The following is a 19,355-nucleotide window of genomic DNA, read 5'->3' on the forward strand; positions in this document are numbered from 1 at the left end:
GGTGTCTGTTTTATCTTGCTATTAAATACTATTCAACATCTGATATATTTTCCCAAACATTAAATTTAATATATTCAAAGGATAATGTAGTAATATTACTCCTAATATTACTTCTATTATTTATTATTTCATAAATGTGTGTCAAGTCAATAGCGGTTAACTATTATTGAATAAAAAAAATATATGTTATGAAATTGATCAATTAACCTATATAAGAGAAACTAATATAAAATTAAGAAAATATTAAAATTCTTTAAACGACTACATTAACGATGCTATTATATTCTGATGTCACGCATGAAAAGAAATAGTCTTCCATTTATAAAAGTCCCAAACTTCTTTCTCTAAAAAAATAATTGAAGATAGATATAGAAGAACGTTTTTCTAACCAATTTTTTTTTTTTGAAGAAATCTCTTTGAATTAAAACACAGTCATATCGCCTTTTTTTACCACTCCTATTGGGAATATAAAACAATTTAGGAGTAGAAAACAACAATGATTTTGTAATTAGTGGGTTCACAATGTCAAAAAGAAAATATTTATTTTGTAAATAAATAATGCCCATTGCCCATATATATCACCTTGTGTTGTAAAGTTAATTACTAATGCCTTACAAGTCGTTTCCACATGATTATTTTTTAATTGTTGATTAATTAAGTGTTTACACGAGATTTAGTTAGACTAATTTATCATTTGAGTCTTAATTTGACAAACCCTTTTTGTCTATTGTGGGACTCTTTTTTAATTATTTAAAGACATTACTTTGAATAAATAACAATAGACATACATATAATTAATACATATACATGGCATTCTGGTGACGAAGCGGTAAAAATGAAAAATAAATAAATGAATTTCACTCTGTTTTTTATATATGTCACACAAAGCATAATTATTACAAAAGGATTGTATTGCGGATTATTTTAATTTATTGTATAAATAATATAGTAGGGCAATTAGTAGAATTTAAGATTTAAAACATTACTTTTTTTTTCTTCTTATATAAAGCTCATTTCGTAATTGCTGACCAACATTTTCTGAAAGAGCGGCAGTTGTAATTTGTGTTGGGTTTAGGAGACATAATCTACCCTAAAAATTACTAAAACAACAACAATTTTTAGTGAATACACATTAACAAAGGGTGATAAAGCCTTTATCAGCATTAATTAATTGTCATTAGATCCAACATCACTATAAATAATATTTACAAAGTGTTAATTATTGCTAAAAATACATATTTAACTGTAACTAAGCTATTACCGTTAATTAATTGACGCTACAAATTATTTTTGGTGTAGTGACTCAAGATATGTTTTTACAATATTTGGTCTAATCTCCACACAAAAATCATCGTCAACTTATATAATATTTGGTTGCTCCCTTTTGTTTTCCTTATAATAATATTCCTCGTATATAAATGAAAAATCGATATATTATTTTATGCGGAGTAAAATATAAAATAAGAATACGAATATTAATAATACATAAATTAGTAAAATGCTAGACTGACCAAACGAATTACCCTCATAATATTAGGGAAACTTTTATTTCATTTCAAAAGCAAACTTATATTTTAAATTAAATGGCGCATAGTTATGCATTCCAATCCAAATATAATTCTTACATTACTAATTTTCACATAACTTATTTCTGAAGAAGAAAAAAAAGAAATGGTCTTGTATAGCCAAAAACAATTTGAATAGAAGTTTAAACTATGCAATCAAACAATGATTTTGCCTTGAAAAAGAAAAAGTCAATTGAAAAGGCTAAGCAGCAAGAGTTGACCAATCGACAGAGTCATTAAATTGAAGAGATTATAAAAGTGAACAACTTTGACTAATTATTTTTGGACCCAGCCTTCACACAACACTTAAAAGGTCGTTTGGTTTGAATTCAAGTTATGATAGAATTAATTATGATGAGATTAATTATGATGAAATTAGTTATGATGGGATAAGTTGTGATGAAAATATTTTTTATTGAGTGTTTGGTTTGTTGTATTCAAAATAATAAATTTTAAGAACAATTTATTTGTTTATAGAAATGCCCTTCATGAATGTAAAAAGTGATGTAACAAAAGGGTTGAAAGAAGAGACATTTTTGTCATTTACTTATTTTATCCCGGGATAAGTTATCTCGAGATTACTATACCACCCAAGGGGAGAGATAACTTATCCCGGTAATAATTATTAATCCCGGGATAAGTTATCCCGAACTTGCCAACCAAACAACAAATTAAGTGGTACTATAATTTAATCCCATGACTATTTGGTATTATCCTTCACACCAAATGACCCCTAAGGACTAATTAATATTCATTTTATTTGTCATATTATTTTACTCGATTTTTAGGAAATATTAATTAAAAAACAATGTAATTAAATTATTCGTAGGTTAGTCTTCGATCTTAGTTCGGTATTGTTGGTATCTTGTTTTCAACCCAAAAAATCAGAAATATAGAAAGAAAAAAAATGAAAAAATATTTTAAGTCATTAAATTACTTAAATGTTCTTAATAAATTATAATCCTCTCATTATTATCAAGGATTTGGATTACTTTCTCTCGGGATAAAGCAAAAAAATATTTTCATAACAGTGGCAATGCAAATTACATAATTTCAGTGAATTCAACAAACGAAACAGATCACACGATAGTTACTATTCAACAAACTCAACAAACGAAACAGATCACACAATACTTACTTAAATTTTTAAAAATTAAATGTAGAAATGAGGAGAGGAAGAGTATTTTTGAATCTCAGTATATAAAGCTTGAGGGGATACTTTAAATTTATAAACAATGAAATTATGAGATGGAAATGTTTAATTCAAAATGTACCTTTTTTAGTACAATCTTTTTTTATTTCTCATTTCGGACCTCAAAACCTCCAACAATACTCTTTTTTCCCCCACAATATATTAATATTTTCATATTTATCAAGTAGGAGTAAAGATGAAAACTACAAGTTAATTATATCTTTTATAATTAAACTGTTAATTATTTCGAGTCATCTATTTTTAATAAATATGATAAGTAAAGTAGATCGGAGGGAGTAAGTATTATTGCAATTGGCAATTGAAATTTTCAACACTGAATGTAGAGTTAAATATTATTGGGATTAAAAACAAAAACAAAAAAAAAAGTATGTCTTCCCCTTTCTAGTCAAGGTCTTTTCAATTTGAAAATTTGTGTTTATTTGTTTCTTATCTTCAATCTTAGCGTTGAGAGTAATATATATTTATTTATATATAAAGGGAACTACACCTAGTCTCCTTATAAAAAATAATCAGGCCCTACATTTGTTCTTTTGCTAATTATATGTAATTAATTAGTTGTACTTAATTTACTGTAATTTTTTCAAGATTGGACTATATAGTCATTATATTAATGTACGTAAAAGAAAAAAGTAAATGGAATTTTGTTCCTCCTAATTTATATGTCATATTTAATTTGATACAAAGTTTAATTAGAAAAAAAGAAATAATTTTAAAAAATTTGTAATATATGACAAACCTTAAAATGTCTCTATAGATCATTTCATCAATTATAAAAATGAAATTTTAAAGTTAATTTTTTTAATTATAAAAAAAAAAGATATTCTTTTAAAGACAAACATTAAAAAAAATAGTGCTAACATAAATTGGAACAAAGTTAAATTATCAAATTGTATTTATTGATGACTTATTATGATTTATGAACTCCCATGTAGAGGTTTAGTAGATATGGGACCCTTCGTTTTGTCTCATGAGCTCTTTGTGATAAATAAATTCATTTAAATTAATGGTCCTAAGCTATTTCACGTATTGCCTGTGGTTTTAGGTTTGAATGTTTAAATTCTTGTACATGTTATTGAAGTCAAATCTTGATGAACTACAGAGTTCAGTCGAAAAATATTATTCAATTTACGTGTAATTTGAATACGCGAAGGATGTTAGAAAAATATCTTATTAGTTATAGGTTTGTATAAAGATCGCTAAAAGTATTTACATGGTATAAGCTACTTATCACTATGTTTAAGTTTTCGATTGAATGCTCAAATTCTTTCGTAAAAACCTAGAAATTCAAGATACAAATTTCGAACATATTAATACTTAGCATATCTATATATTTAAAAAAGAATATTATTTTCTCTTTATAACAACTTCTTAATTTTAATTTTTCATGTCATGTTTAAAATAACAAGATTAAAAGACATTTTGACTTATTTCAAAATACTGCAGGATAAAATAATCATCACATATACAATTTTGAAATTTGAAATATGTGAAATGTATATAACCCAAAAATGAGTATCAAGTGTGTGTTAATAGTTTATCTAGAAACTAATACATTGTTTTTTTTCTTTCTAAAATTCAGAATTCATAAATTTAAAATTCCAATTCCACGACATGCACAAATATCAAAGATAAAGTGTTGTTTATGATGGGAATAGGTTGCAGGTAGGGGACAGAGTTAGCATTCTGGTTGAGTGTTCGGCAGAATTCAGTAATTTATATTTATATTGAAAAAATCATTCAATATGTATAAATAATCTATTACAAGACTTGCTCATGGGAAAATTATGACATTGAAAATATAGCTGGATTCTTGATGTTCATGGGAAAAGACTTGTTCCGGTTCTGCGTAAGACTCATTAATAAGGAAAGCGCTCCTAACTAGGGGCTTCTTCATTTTTAAAGCTCGAATTCGAAATTTCTGGTTAAAAGTGGAAGGATCTATCTATTCCACCACATCCTATGGTGGTTATAGAAAAAAGACATATGAGGGCAGGGGCCTATATTTCTTTGGGTAGAGGCAACATACAAGACACTAATGTTTTAGACCAAAACATTTTGCTAGAAATGATCAATATAATGAAGTATGCAGTTTGCTCTCATCATTATCTTTTTTTCTGGTTTCTAAAAGTTTCATCAAATTCATGTTCAACTCGTTTAATAGCAAGTAAATTAAACCAGATTTTTGTGTTGTTCATACTCGGAAAAACTTACATATATTACTAGAAGAAAGTAGAGATCGAAGTGCGTTGAAATTGTTGAAGTGTGTGCAAGCTAGCACAAACACGCCCCTTATCTAGAGAAAGATCGGACTAATGACTAATTATTTCTTCTTGATTCCAATTTTCTTCAACGAAAGTGACTTTTTTGAGATAATAATTATTATATGTTGAGTGACCATATGAGAAATCAACTCAGAACAATTGGTATTGTTTTAGTGCATGTACTGTGAAGTAGTTTAGGAACTTTTACTTATCAACTTGAAATTCTGCAAGTGATCATATAACTCTGGTTGAAGGTTGCTATCTAAACAGGCCAATGAAACATGTAAACTTGCTCCTTGTCTTGGTGAAAAAAAATTGAGTAAATGACTTACAAAGAGTTATGGTTTCATATGTCCTTCGTGTGTCAACTTGGAACACCACGTATGTACTAGGCGTGCTCTTTGATCAGTCACTTTCCAGTAGTTTAAGGCAGATTTAACATCCCTTGATGACCATGTGTGTGTGATGAATATGGTCACAACTTACAAGTTACAAGGACATAGTTCTTTCTCTGTCATGATGGTGAAGAACACCAACATTTGCTTTTGATGGTGCTATCTTTGGTTTCATTAACTTCCATTTTTCAATTTTAAAGAAAGTGGATCACTTTGAGAGACTAGATGAAGATAACTAGGTAGTTGCTAGACAATTACTTCAGAAATATCTTGGGAATGGTCGATTTATGTGATCTTGAATACTTCTACAATGTAATATCTAGACAATATTTGCAGATTATAGGGAAGCTCGTTGCACAGAGCATCTCGCATTACCAGGGTCCGAGAAAGGGTAGCATCCCAAGGGGTGTGAATGTGATGCAGACAACCTAACCTAATGCAAGCATTAGTTATTGTTTCCATGGCTCGAACCTACGACCTATTAGTCACATGTAGACAACTTTACTGTTTCTCCAAGGCTCCCCCTTCTAGACATTACAGAGATTAACATGACAAATTCATAACAAAGTATGCTATGATCCTTTAAAAATCAGCATACTCAAATCAGATGATCGTTGGACTTGGACATCATGATCGGTTACATACAACAACAATAACCACAGCCCGATTCCAAGCAAGTTGGGGTCGGCTATATATATTAATCCTTATTGTCTAGTATGTATGTTACATAGGCCACTCAAATTTGAATATTGACCAAGACTTGGGGTTCCAACAGGAAAATCATGTGTTCATGTGGGATTCTCATTTATTTGAGGAGAGTTATATGATTTTAAAACAAGTAACAATTAAAAAAAACCCAGTGATTTCCTTGAGAAAACAGGAAATACAGATTGCTACTGCTACCTGACATGAGAGCATATCTCAATGAATCTTTTATGCTTGCTCTATTCTTTGCCCTAGCTCAAAGGGCACCGGCCATGACCTCAACCTCTAGTGACTGACTCTCTTCATGCCTTATTAATTGTCATGTTGTACAATCCAAATAACTTCAAACACCAAATCAACAACAGCAACAACATACGCAGTGTAATCCCACAAGTGAGGTCTGGAGATCAGGGTCGTTTGTACGCAACCTTACCATTACATTGAGAAGTTAAACAAACAGCAATCCAAAGGTCTTTTTATGGTTGAGGAAGATTATAGAAGTTGTCTACTCCAAACCATTGCATAATTAAGTTCTTCCTGATGATAGTTTTTGTACCATTAGATAATATTTGTCTTTTACAAATGAATGTTTCCCCAACCGTTAGATTACAGGGCGGAGCCATAGTGGTTGTTATGCGTTTGGCAGAATCCAGTAATTTTTGCTTAAACTCTGTATTCGTGTTAAAATATTCATTTGATATGTACAATAATCTATACAGAATCTATAAACTAAAAATTCTGACTCTGCCTCTGCGTTTGGAAGATCAGTTTGAATAGTATTTTCTGTTTCACATCTTTAAATATTTACAAATTTAAGTTCTATCTTCTGACAGTAAGGACAAAGTTCTTTGGTGCAACGGAAAGAGTTACTGTCATGTGAGGACAGATCATGGATTCAAGCGGTGGAAAACAACCTCTTGCAAAAGTGTAAGGTAAGCTATTTACACTGTACCCAAAGTGGTCGAACAATTTAAGGCAAGTCTGTGTATGATAGACCAAATGTGGTTCAGTCCTTCCTCAGGCGGAGTTTATTTGCACCAGACTGCACTTTTTTATGTACGTCAACAACGACATATCCAGTGATATCTCATAGACCCTCATTTATATATACAACCAGTAAAATTCTTTACTCTATATTGTCAACGTATATGACTTAAATCCAAAGTTAAATAACTATTGACGCGTAAGAATTGGGCTATACGTCGTCCCATGAACCAGTTGGCATGTCCATAATGTCAAATAACATCAACTGAAAGGGCTAGGAGATGATGCATTGCACCAAAAGTCAATAAACAGTTGATCAACTTGGTTTGGGAAATAGTAATGCAATACAAAACTTGCTTTAGGCAAAATTTCATGTATCATAATTCAGTTCAATTTTGAAATGACAAAATTCAAAATGTATGGTGATTTTTTATGGAAGCACTGTTGACTTACTTTATCTATAGGGAATTCCAAATATGGCCAACTGCATCTCATAATGCTAATGGAAGGACCAATCAAAATGTACATTCTAGACATTGTGAAAATGAAACATCAATAAATGTACTGAAAAGTTTCAATTCTTCTCCTGACATTGAAAGGTGCCTTAATTGAAACAACCATATGAGATCTCAATGTTGTCACCTCAAAAAAAAGAAGAAGGTCTATATAAACTTATAACAAGAAAATTTAAGCCAGTAAACATTCTAATTGCATAAATCTTCCTCAGGTTCTTCTCTTCTTTGCTTCAAATATTAGTTCTTTTTCTCCAAGATTGTCTTGAACATATGTTGAGCAGAGATATTTTTGTTTTAGCAATTGTGAATGTTCTGCATTTTATGTTTAAACTGACACATTTTATGTTTACAGTTTGAAGTCTAACCAACCGCGATATATGGAGCATGAACTAGATCACTCCAAGAGCATTGACAAGGAAGAGGCTGTCATCATGCAGAATATCGATGGGGATGAGATTTTCCCACCTGAAAAAAACAGGAATAGTTTTTGCATAAGGAAAATAGAAGGCAATAAAAAGACTAAGACACGCTTAATGAAGATGCGAAGCCTAGACTCTGCAGAGGAATCACCAGTACATGGAAAATCCTTGTGTCATGCAAGATCATTTAGTTCTCATTTTCTAATAAACATAGATGAGATGATGAGTGATGTTGATAATGAAAAAGGTGCACTTTTAAGCAAGACTCCAAGTGGGAAAATGGGATCTTTCTCATCCGATCGATCCCCCATTTCCTCATCATGCATCTCTGATGACGTGACGTTAGAAAATTCACAAAAAAGTAAGAAAATCACAAGACATTAGAACATAAAATTAGCAGCCACAATTATGGCAGTGAACACATACTTATATACTATAAACTAGGCTGCCTTTTCATGTATGTGAATGTGATTTCTGAAAGAAGTCCCCTTTTTTGTTGTTCAGAGAACAATATATTGAAATCGAAGGATCAGGAGGATGACGATTCATGCAGCTGGAATAGAATTCAGATTGAGCCTACCTTGCGTATACGTCTCAAGGTGGTTAATGCATGGATCATCTCTTATGAACATTCTACTGCTTTATATTATATAATAAGTAAGAACATAATACAATTTTTCCACTTGTTTTGTAGTTTCAAGATGTGAAGTACACCGTGGCACTGAAGGGAGTGGAGAATTCTGATACAGAAAAGTGCATACTTCAAGGAGTGAGTGGTTCAGCCTGTCCAGGAGAAATTCTCGCGTTAATGGGACCTTCGGGTGGTGGTAAAACAACCTTACTCAAGCTTCTAAGTGGAAAGGTGAAAAATGATAGTGGCACGATTACTTTCAATGACCAGCCATATAACAAGTCATTGAAACAAAGGTATATATATTCACAAGTCCTGATAGAAATTCTCCTAAATAGTTTATCAAATGTAAAGTTTACTGATAATCACTCAATAGGATCGGGTTTGTGCTGCAAGATGATGTTGTTTTTCCCCATCTCACTGTGAAAGAAACCTTAACATACGCTGCTTTGCTTCGTCTACCTAATACGTTATCTAAAGAGCAGAAGAAAGAGAGAGCTATTGGAGTTATAAATGAGCTTGGCCTAGAAAGGTAACTTCTTCATTTCCTATTACCAAAAAAATCTCTTCTTATTAAAGTGTTATGATTATACCACATAAAAAGACCAAAATATTTTTCGATCACAAGCTAGAACTCACAGATGCTAAAACATCAGAAAGAATGGAATACGCGGGACAGCCTTGTTATGTCGAACTGTCACTAGCTTAACTTATTTCATGCTTCTAAGATTGTAATGTTTTCTAAAGTTGGACACTGAAATGTAATTTCAGGTGTCAAGACACTATAATTGGAGGGGCATTTGTTAGAGGAGTTTCAGGAGGCGAAAGAAAACGAGTATGCATTGGAAATGAAATTCTTCTGAATCCATCACTTTTGTTCCTAGATGAGCCAACATCTGGTCTGGATTCAACCACAGCACTTCGAATTATGCAGATGCTACGTAACACTGCCAGGGTACTCATTATCAAAGAGTCTCATCAAGTCATACTAGCTTTTTATAAGTCTCATTAAATAAATCATCTTATTTTGATAGGCTGGAAAGACAGTGGTAACAACAATACATCAGCCATCGAGTAGACTATTCAGCAGATTCGATAAGTTGATTCTATTAGGACAAGGCAGCTCACTGTATTTTGGCAAAGCCTCTGAGGCAATGCTGTATTTCTCTTCAATTGGTTGTTCTCCCCTTATAGCCATGAATCCAGCAGAGTTTCTAATTGATATTGCAAATGGAAATATAACGGAAAAGTCTATACCTTCAGATCTAGAGGACAAGCTTTTACCAGGAAACCATCATTTCAAAAAGCAAAATGAAGGACCTTCCCCAGCTGATGTTCATGAGGTATAAGAGATCATCTTTCTTTTCTTAATCTATTTGATAAACCATATTATTATGTTAATATATACACTTAAAAACCAAACATTTCAGTATTTCGTTGGGGCTTATGAGTCGAGGGTTGCCAACATAGAGAAACTAAAACTCCTGAAGCATGGCCTGATAGAAGAAGATTCTGAAGTGCAGAATTGGCCTCATTCAAGAGATTCTGGTGCAACCTGGTGCCAACAGTTTACAATTCTTTTCAGAAGAAGTCTCAAGGAGCGAAACCACGAGTATTTCAGCAGTCTTAGGATAACTCAAGTCATAGCAACAGCTATAATTGTTGGCTTACTATGGTGGAATTCAGATACTTCATTCCCTAAAAGAATTTCAGAACAGGCAAGTAATGTATTTCTTACAACAAGGATCATTTTGTCTTTAAACTAGCATGCTTCTTCCAAGTAGCGGAGCCAGAAATTTTACTAAGGGGTGTCAAAATATAAAAAAGTAGACAACATACAACATATATACATAAAACCAGTAAAATTTCAACTAATTTTTTGGCAAGACTCCCCTTAGCATAAGGTGGCTCCGCAACTGCTTCATCCTAGTCCTTCAACTAATTTTTTTAGGAAAACATTGCAGGCAGGGTTGTTATTCTTTATTTCAGTATTTTGGGGTTTCTTTCCACTATTTACAGCAATCTTCACATTCCCACAAGAAAGGGCTATGTTGGTTAAAGAGAGATCAGTGAATATGTACAAGCTTAGTGCCTATTTCATAGCCAGAATCACCACTGATCTTCTCCTGGACCTAGTGTTGCCTGTAACATTCTTGGTGATTGTCTATTTTATGGTTGGATTGAAGCTGACATTCAATGCATTTTCTTTAACTCTGCTCACAATTTTACTAAGCATAATTGCTGCTCAGGTTAGAAGTTATGATTTCTTTTTCCGCTATCACTCCCTCCGTTTCAATTTGTTTGTCTTACTTTCCTTTTCTGGTAACTCTTTAATTTCAACTTTTCATAACATGTTTAACTCCACAAGATTAAAAACAGTTTAAGAAAAGTATTCTTTACTTTCTTAAACTCTCTATATGAAGTCAAAAGCAAACAAACAATTAAAACCGAGGGAGTATCATATAGATATCAAAGCAGAGTTGGTCTTGACATGACATTTGGGGTTCACTATGTTCAGGGCTTAGGTTTGGCTATAGGTGCAGCATTCATGGATGTGAAAAAAGCAACAACTTTTGCTTCTGTTATCCTCATGACATTCATGTTGTCTGGAGGATTCTTTGTCCAGGTAATAATTAAAAATGTCTTATCAGCACATGGATGATGATATATAAACCAACATTGATGTTAGTGTTATGATAACTATCATAATAAGTAACACTAGAATTCAACAATATTCGCGCATAGTACAATTTTCAATGGATGGGATTCAATTGAATCATGTTGTTTCAAGTACAACTTATTAGCTACAATTTGCACCACTTATTTTGGAACGCGAAGTTGATCAGGAACAATAAATGGACTAGTACAAGAAAAAGTTAGTCAATATCAAACAATGTGACTGATTTCGATTGATTTTATGATTGTAGGAAGTTCCAGCATTCATGTCATGGGTTCGTTATATCTCGATTAACTATCACACATACAGACTTCTCTTAAAGATTCAGTTCAAATCCTTGAGAAATTCAAAGTATGGCTCTGTTGATGACTCTAGTGGAGTTGAAGTAGGAGCAATGTTAGTGATGGTTATTGGATATAGGGTGTTAGCCTACTTCTTCCTAAGAAAAATGAAACTAAGAACAAGTACATAGTTGATAGGTATTAATTTTATTTTTGTTTTTATAGTTGTAAGATCCAATCTCTACCAATAAGTTGTAACAATAACATTCTACATGTACTATGTTCTTAATTTGTTTCATATATTTCCTTCCTATTACTTCTTTGTTGTGGAGATGGAAATTTTGGGACAACATATTTTGAACATTTCTTCTGTGATTCAAATGGGCGGTCTTGAACTTTTGACTCTCACTTGTCCGGTGTGTTTCTTTTACGATATGCTATAGTCGGAGTGTCTTCTATCCCTATGTGCAAACCTTTATGGTCAATAGTGTGGAACAGAGTAATTGGCTAAAGAGCCCAATGATGGAAGAATTTCTATCATATGGGTCAAGCCCATTCTTTAGTTTTGAGAATAGACATCTTTTTGATAAGCCCATGGGCTGAAGTTTTTGCTTTTGTCCAACTTATGATTGGGGATTTCCCATATTTCAACCCAACAATACTAAATTTTCTATGGAAAAATCACCTCATATACACATTTAAGAGTCAATATTACAGGTTTTAAATCTACTTTTAAAAAATTCTTGCTTATAACAGTTTAATTACGGGTTATAACATATCACTAATTATTTATAAATTAATTAAATTTTATTTTATTAAATAAGTTATTTTTTATAATTTTATATTATTATTAAATTATTTAAATAAAGAATACCCCATAATTATCTCTTACACAATTATAGAGATTTACATTGATTATTGTTCATTTTTTACAGTTACAAGTCACACCCACCCCATCTAAATCTCTCACCCCACGTCAATTTCACGTTAGAAAAAACAGAAATTCATCTTTCATCTCTTTCATCCATACTCCATTGAAGCCAGTTTTTCAATAGCTAAAAACTGATTAGGAGAAATATATTCTCCATACAATCAAAACAAAAGGGCAGATCTCTAAGTTGTAATTTTTTTAAAAAATAGTATTTTGGAGAAACCCCATTTGATAATTGTATTGAAAGAAAGTTTATTTTACCATTTTCATGGAGATGAATCAGAGGTGTTTTGAGGTTGATCCTTTCTGGGTTTTGCTGGTTTGAGTTCTTACTACGCGAGGAATGGTAAAAAATTGAATCTTTATTGATTTTGCTAATGTTTTTGGGAGATTTATGGCCATGTGTAGTGTAGATTGGAGTTTATTATAGGAGGTAAAGATATTCTTGAAACTTTATGTTGTTTGGACTCTTGGAAAGTACTGCTGAGTGTGTGTTGTCCTCCAAAAGTTAATTGGGTTTTTTACTACATGGGATATGGTTAAATCAATTTAGTAGATTTTTTTTGTTAAAATTGTTATATTATGCATATTATTGGTATGAAAGCTGACTTAATATACGATTTATGAATATGGTATGAATTTTGTCTAATGTTGGAATGAATTGGTATAAAATTTGGTATAAAAATGATATGATGTATTACTTATATTTGGTGTGAGACTTGTTTAAATCTGGTATGAAGTTGGTACACAGTTTAGAGGAAATCTATTTTTTTTTCAAATTATTCTCATTCTGTCTACTAAACTGGCATGAAACATGAATAATATTGGTATGAAAGCTGACTTAATATACAATTTATGAATATGGTATGAAATGTGTTTTAACATTGGTTTGAAATTGATTTATTGTTGGTATGAAAGCTGACTTAAGTTGTGTATTATTTTTATCAGAAAATGGTGTGATATCAGTGGTCCAATTATGTGAATTGATTGTAGTTTGTTAAATCATCCATTTTTTTTTTGTGTATAAATTATGACTAATGTTGGTATGAAATTGATATTTTTTTATTTTCTTTTTATAATAAGAAGGTTTATTTTTCAATTTCTCCAATGCGGAAAAACAAAGAATGATGATGGCGCGATTAGTGAGAGTGAAGTAACTGGGACTGTTGCTAGCAAATTTGATGGATCCCGCATATCAAAAGAACATGCTCCAGATACCAGCAATTATCCTACACCAAGACTACGGAGATCAAATTTGAGATAGTTGATTGCAGCTTAGACTCTTTAGTATTTCATGTCTTTTTAACTTTTGAACGATATATATTTGTTTTTTATACAGTTTTAAGTACTGAATGATATAGAATATGCACTGTTTTCTTCAAGTCAGTTATCAACTACATATGAATTACAGATTGGCTCTCATAATTTCAGGATACTAGTTATATACAGATTGCATATCAATTGGATACAAATTTCTGGATACATAAACAGTTTAGTTTTGATATTTAGTTGGAGATCAAAATGAACACCATATAATTGGTATCCAAAATGTATATAGTTGACATCCAATTATTCATACCAACATTTATTCAACCTGAAGGATCTCATCTACCACCATGTTTAATTAATATAGATAAGCAGTTGTCCATCACAACAAAATCAAGATTTTTCAAACCCAAAAAAAACTTGATTTACTCGTCAGTGACAACAATTCTGGAAAAAAAAGAAAAGGAAGAGAGAGTAACATAGAAGAAAATGGATAAAATCATATTTTTTTATTAATTTTAACAAAGTAGAGTGAATTAAGGAAACTAATTATTCCTAATTAGTTTGAATCTCCTAAATTTATGCTAATTAATAATTATCATCAATCAATTCAAATTTTATTAATACACCTATTTCCGTTTTTTTCTTTTTTTTCTTCAAAATAGATTTATTTTCCTTTTTTATTTTTTTATTTTTTTTCAAAATCGATTTTTTATCCTTTTTATTTTTTTCAAAATAGATTTTTACAATTAATAAAAAAATCTTTTTTTATTTAATAAAATGTTATAACATGAAATTTTTTATTGTTACAACTTGAAAGTTTTATTCAACTGCTATAACTTTGAAAATATTAGTCTAATAAATGTCATATATGAAATTTTCACATTTTCTATATAGAAGATACTTCATTTGCTTAATATCCACATAGTCCAAACAAATAGAAATTAACTAAACATATCGGTGAGACTTCATAAGTGAGGTTTGGAAGGGTAGCAAGTAAACTGATCTTACTCCTTAGTCCTTACCTTGTGTGAGGTAGAGAGTCTATTTTCAATAGATCTTCGGCGCGAGGATAGTGTTACAAAACAGATCTGACAAATACAAGAGTAAAACTATAGAAAAATATCGTAGAAAGAAAGAAGATAGTATTAACAACAAAATAATATAATTAAAAGGAACTACAATAGTAATACAATTGGACAAATGAGAATAAATAAACTATTCATATTCCAAATGCACATACAAGTATATGTGATCATACAAGTAATAAGTGACTCGAGAGTTGAATATCTTACCCACATGGACTTGTGGTTATCTATTTACTAAATTAAATTAATACAAATTATTTATTCAAGCGATAAAATTCGATATTATTTTAAATTAACTCAACTAATAAATAATTAAATAACTAATGGATAATTAACCAAATGAAAACATATTTTATGTTATCGTTGAATGAATCAATCTATGGACTATCTAACAACCACGTTGTATTCTTCAATTGATTCACCTATTAATTTTCCTGAATTACTAGTTGCACATTGAGATAATCGGGCAAAATACAAATTTATGAGAAAATTTTAATGTAAGAGTGAAGTATAAACCGTTATCTTGTGACATCTTCATGGACAATTAAACGTCACCAAATTTGATACGTGAAGACTGCTTACAACATGATTTGGATGGATTTAATTGAATAAAAATATTTTATATGTCAAAATTAAATATGTATATTAAAAGTAATACAATTTTAACAAATACTTCCTCCATTTTAAAATACATGCCATATTTCGTTTTTAATGAGTCAAACTATATAAACTTTGATCTATATTTAAAGATGTAATTTTTTCATCACATTGAAGTGGGTAAGATTGCAACTGATAGTCTTTTCCGTATAATCTTTAAATATTGAATTGATTTAATTCAATTAACTTCAAAAATTAGCTAAATTAACTCTATAAAAATGAACTATGACAACTATTTTAAATTAATAATATAAAAATTGCAAATTGTGAATTTAAATCTTAAATTTGTCTCTAACCGTCTAATGTCATTATCATTTTTCTTTCACATATAATTTCACGAAAATGATGCACAACACACCACGTGAATAAATTTTTGTTTTCCAACAGAAGACTATAACTAGTAACTGAGGGACCAATCCATAAATATGTCCTTCTTTTGTTTAGTTTTATTTGTTTATTTTATTTTTATGCTTGCATCACATCAACAATAAAAGAAGGTTAATAAAAATAGAACATGAGGATTTTAGGAATGTTTAACAAGACAGTCATTTGGTAGCTAGTAAAAGTTACGTAGATATTACTACGAGAGATATGTAGGAATTAGTTTAGCAATATTTAGTTATTTATGTATTAGTCATTTCATTTTCTATTATGCATAAAATAATACATAGACTCATCATAACTTTTACTTATACATGTATTAGTTATGCGAGTTTTTTAAATTACAGATCATACTGTATTAATTTTATATATAAATTACTTACCTCCTAACCAACTATACTGAACGTGATATTACTTATACAGGATTCAACACCTGCACAATTCACCTACAAATCTACTATAATTACATGATGATTAACATTATTTGGGTGGCGTTTGTTTTTTTTAAAAAACGTGTGTACATATTTTTTCAAAAAAATATTTTCAGATTTTGCAACGCTTCAACTATTTATTATTTTCTTTACCTATCTAAATTAATATTCTCTTTCCAAAATGTGTCTATATAAGTAAAATAGATAAGTGTCAAAAACACACCTAAACTATAATTTTTTTTAGTTTCATACCTAAACTTTTGAGAGTGTAAGTTTCATACCTAAACTATCACTTATTAATTTGAGAAGCACACCTCGGTGGTGTGTGTAATGCACTCTCTCTTTTATTTGAAAAAAAATTTGATACATAACATTCCACATAGATAAAATATTTCACCTTGAAAAAATTTAAATAATAAACTATTAATATTAATTAAAAAAATTAAAAATTAAAGTATTACTATCCCAAAAAATATATTTTTTTAAAAATAAAATTTAAATTATTTTCTTACCCCACTCCACCACCTCCTCCCCATACCCCCTCCTCCAACCCCCCCCCCCCCCCCCTCCCAAAAAAAAAAAAAAAAAAAACCACCCACTCATTCCCCAAATAATTACAACTATGGTTAATTCATAAATATCCAAAAATCCAACCATAATAACCCATGTACTTATTAGTTTGTTTCTTCATAGTTTAGGTATGAAACACACACTCTCAATAGTTTAGGTATGAAACTAAAAAATGGGTATAATTTAGCTGTGTTTTTGACACTTATCTCTAAGTAAAATTATTACAAATTTCAATTTTGCAAAATTGAAAGTTATTTTTTTTTAAAAAAAAAGATAAATATTTTCTAGCTCTCTATGTCCTACAATGGCAAGAGTCAAGAGGTCTTAGCCTCTTAGGTGCTATCACTAGTTGGTTGAAGGTTAGACTTGGGATGACATTGGTAGATTTTTAAAGTTTAGGGACCAGTAGAAGATGTAGTTCTTAGGGAGGGGCCACATATTTGAATAAATACATGTTTTCCAGTTGACAATATCCTTTTTGTTATAAAATATAATAAAAGAAGATAATAAATAAGGTAGAGAAAAGAGAGAAATTTTCTTATTTCTCTCTGAGGGATGAAATACCATATCAATACTTTGTTGATAATAATATTAAATTAATTTAATATTTTAATTTTTTTTTTATATTCAAATGTTGAAAAATAAGTAGTCTTAATGGTTTAGTATTCATATGTTCATACTAAAATAAATCTTACTTTACATTTTAGTATTTAAATTTTATATTATATCTTGATATTTAATTTCAAACATTTTAATACTTATAACAATACTATTGACCTTAATTTAATTAGGATTTTTTTCATTGAAGAATTTCTGCAAAGATATGTCATTTTACCACTATACTATTTCTTTCGATATTAACTATTGATGTCACGACGCTCTATCAACTATTATCACATTGGCCATCGCCACCATTCTCAATCATAATCATTGTATCTGTTAATTATCATAGTGAATTGTTACCATTACTATCTACAATTCACCATCATCATCACTAACCACCATTACTACAATAATCACCAATTACTATAGACAATTACTAGTATTCGTCATTATTATATATTGTCAATTATCACTATCATGTCATAATTATATATCACCCCATCATTAACTACGTAACCATTACCATTAATCACTACTATCAATCATCATGACCATTAACTATTCTATATATCCATAATCATCACCATCAATGGACACCACCACCCATAGCCCCACCTTTGATCATCACTATTAGTCATCACCACCATCAACCAACACAGAGGCGTATTCAGGATTTTGAGATGATAGGTGCACTATTATAAGAAGGTTGATCTATGATATATATTAGATCGATTCGACGCTTAGATTTTTCCTACTGAAAATCGTTAAAATTTTAAAATTATAGGTCTAAAATGAATTCTATATATATATATATATGTGTGTGTGTGTGTGTGTGTGTGTGTGTGTGTGTGTGTGTGTGTTTATTGAATTAATTAAAATGTAACAAATGCTACCAATTACCACTTAGAGAAGTTTATCTAATTTTAGAAAGAAAAATAAAATAAGATAAAATAAAATTCAAATTTCTAACCTCCCGGAGAGAGGTGCACCCAATCATAATCGCATTATGTGATACTTCGAGTGTGGGTTCATACATCTATATTTCAATATATTTTTAAAATATAACACTACTATATATGATCTCGGGAGGGGACCATGGGTTCACGTGAATCCGGTGACCCCCCTTAGATACGCCTCTAATTACCAACACCTAATGTTTTTGAAAATATGTTATTGATATAATATTAGATTAATTAGTATTTTTTATTTGAATTTTACATAAACCGTCCTCTTCAATATTTCGACAAAATCTTCTTCTCCATTCCAAAAAATGCAATTATTATTATGACAACTTGTAACTGATCAAGAATCCTCTCTGTTGATCCTAATTCTTTGGTAAATTGCACAAACTATTATAAGGATAATAAAAAATTAATGATCATACATGTTGGGATCTGAAAAATTATATATATAAAAAAAGGAGATACACAAAGGTTGACTTTTACATCAATAATCTATTTGAAGGTTTGACGTTGAATAGGTCAGGTTAAGTTTATAATAATTAATAATTAATATAAACGCGGATTTTCATGTACTTAGTATCGAGAATGACTTCTAATGAACCCCTTAATTTTTAATTAAATAAAATATTTGATTAGTAATTAAATAATAAAAATGAAAGGAAGAATAAGAAGTTACTTATGAGATCTAGCACATGCAATGCAACATGCTTTCTTCTCCATCAAATTCTTCATTTGATGATCCCCATGCATATATGTGTTGAAAAAGTGTAATATGTGCGCATGTGGTTTTCCATTTTTACCCCTATCTTAATCATGAAAG

General features: G+C 30.2%; 1 protein-coding gene across 1 annotated transcript; it reads left to right on the forward strand.

The window, feature by feature from the left end:
- Positions 1 to 8,015: 8,015 nt before the first annotated feature.
- Positions 8,016 to 12,074, forward strand: LOC125834006 (ABC transporter G family member 22-like). The gene is made up of 10 exons (XM_049513182.1): positions 8,016 to 8,316; positions 8,562 to 8,656; positions 8,752 to 8,984; positions 9,065 to 9,220; positions 9,460 to 9,643; positions 9,723 to 10,031; positions 10,119 to 10,410; positions 10,657 to 10,937; positions 11,207 to 11,314; positions 11,616 to 12,074. Exons 1-10 carry the CDS (start codon positions 8,016 to 8,018, stop codon positions 11,835 to 11,837), a joined length of 2,181 nt encoding a protein of 726 aa, XP_049369139.1. The 3' UTR covers positions 11,838 to 12,074.
- The last annotated feature ends 7,281 nt before the right edge of the window (positions 12,075 to 19,355 follow it).

Source organism: Solanum verrucosum, unplaced genomic scaffold (assembly GCF_900185275.1).
Source record: "Solanum verrucosum unplaced genomic scaffold, falcon-dt-bn FXZP01000108.1, whole genome shotgun sequence".
In the NCBI taxonomy this organism is placed as follows: domain Eukaryota; kingdom Viridiplantae; phylum Streptophyta; class Magnoliopsida; order Solanales; family Solanaceae; genus Solanum; species Solanum verrucosum.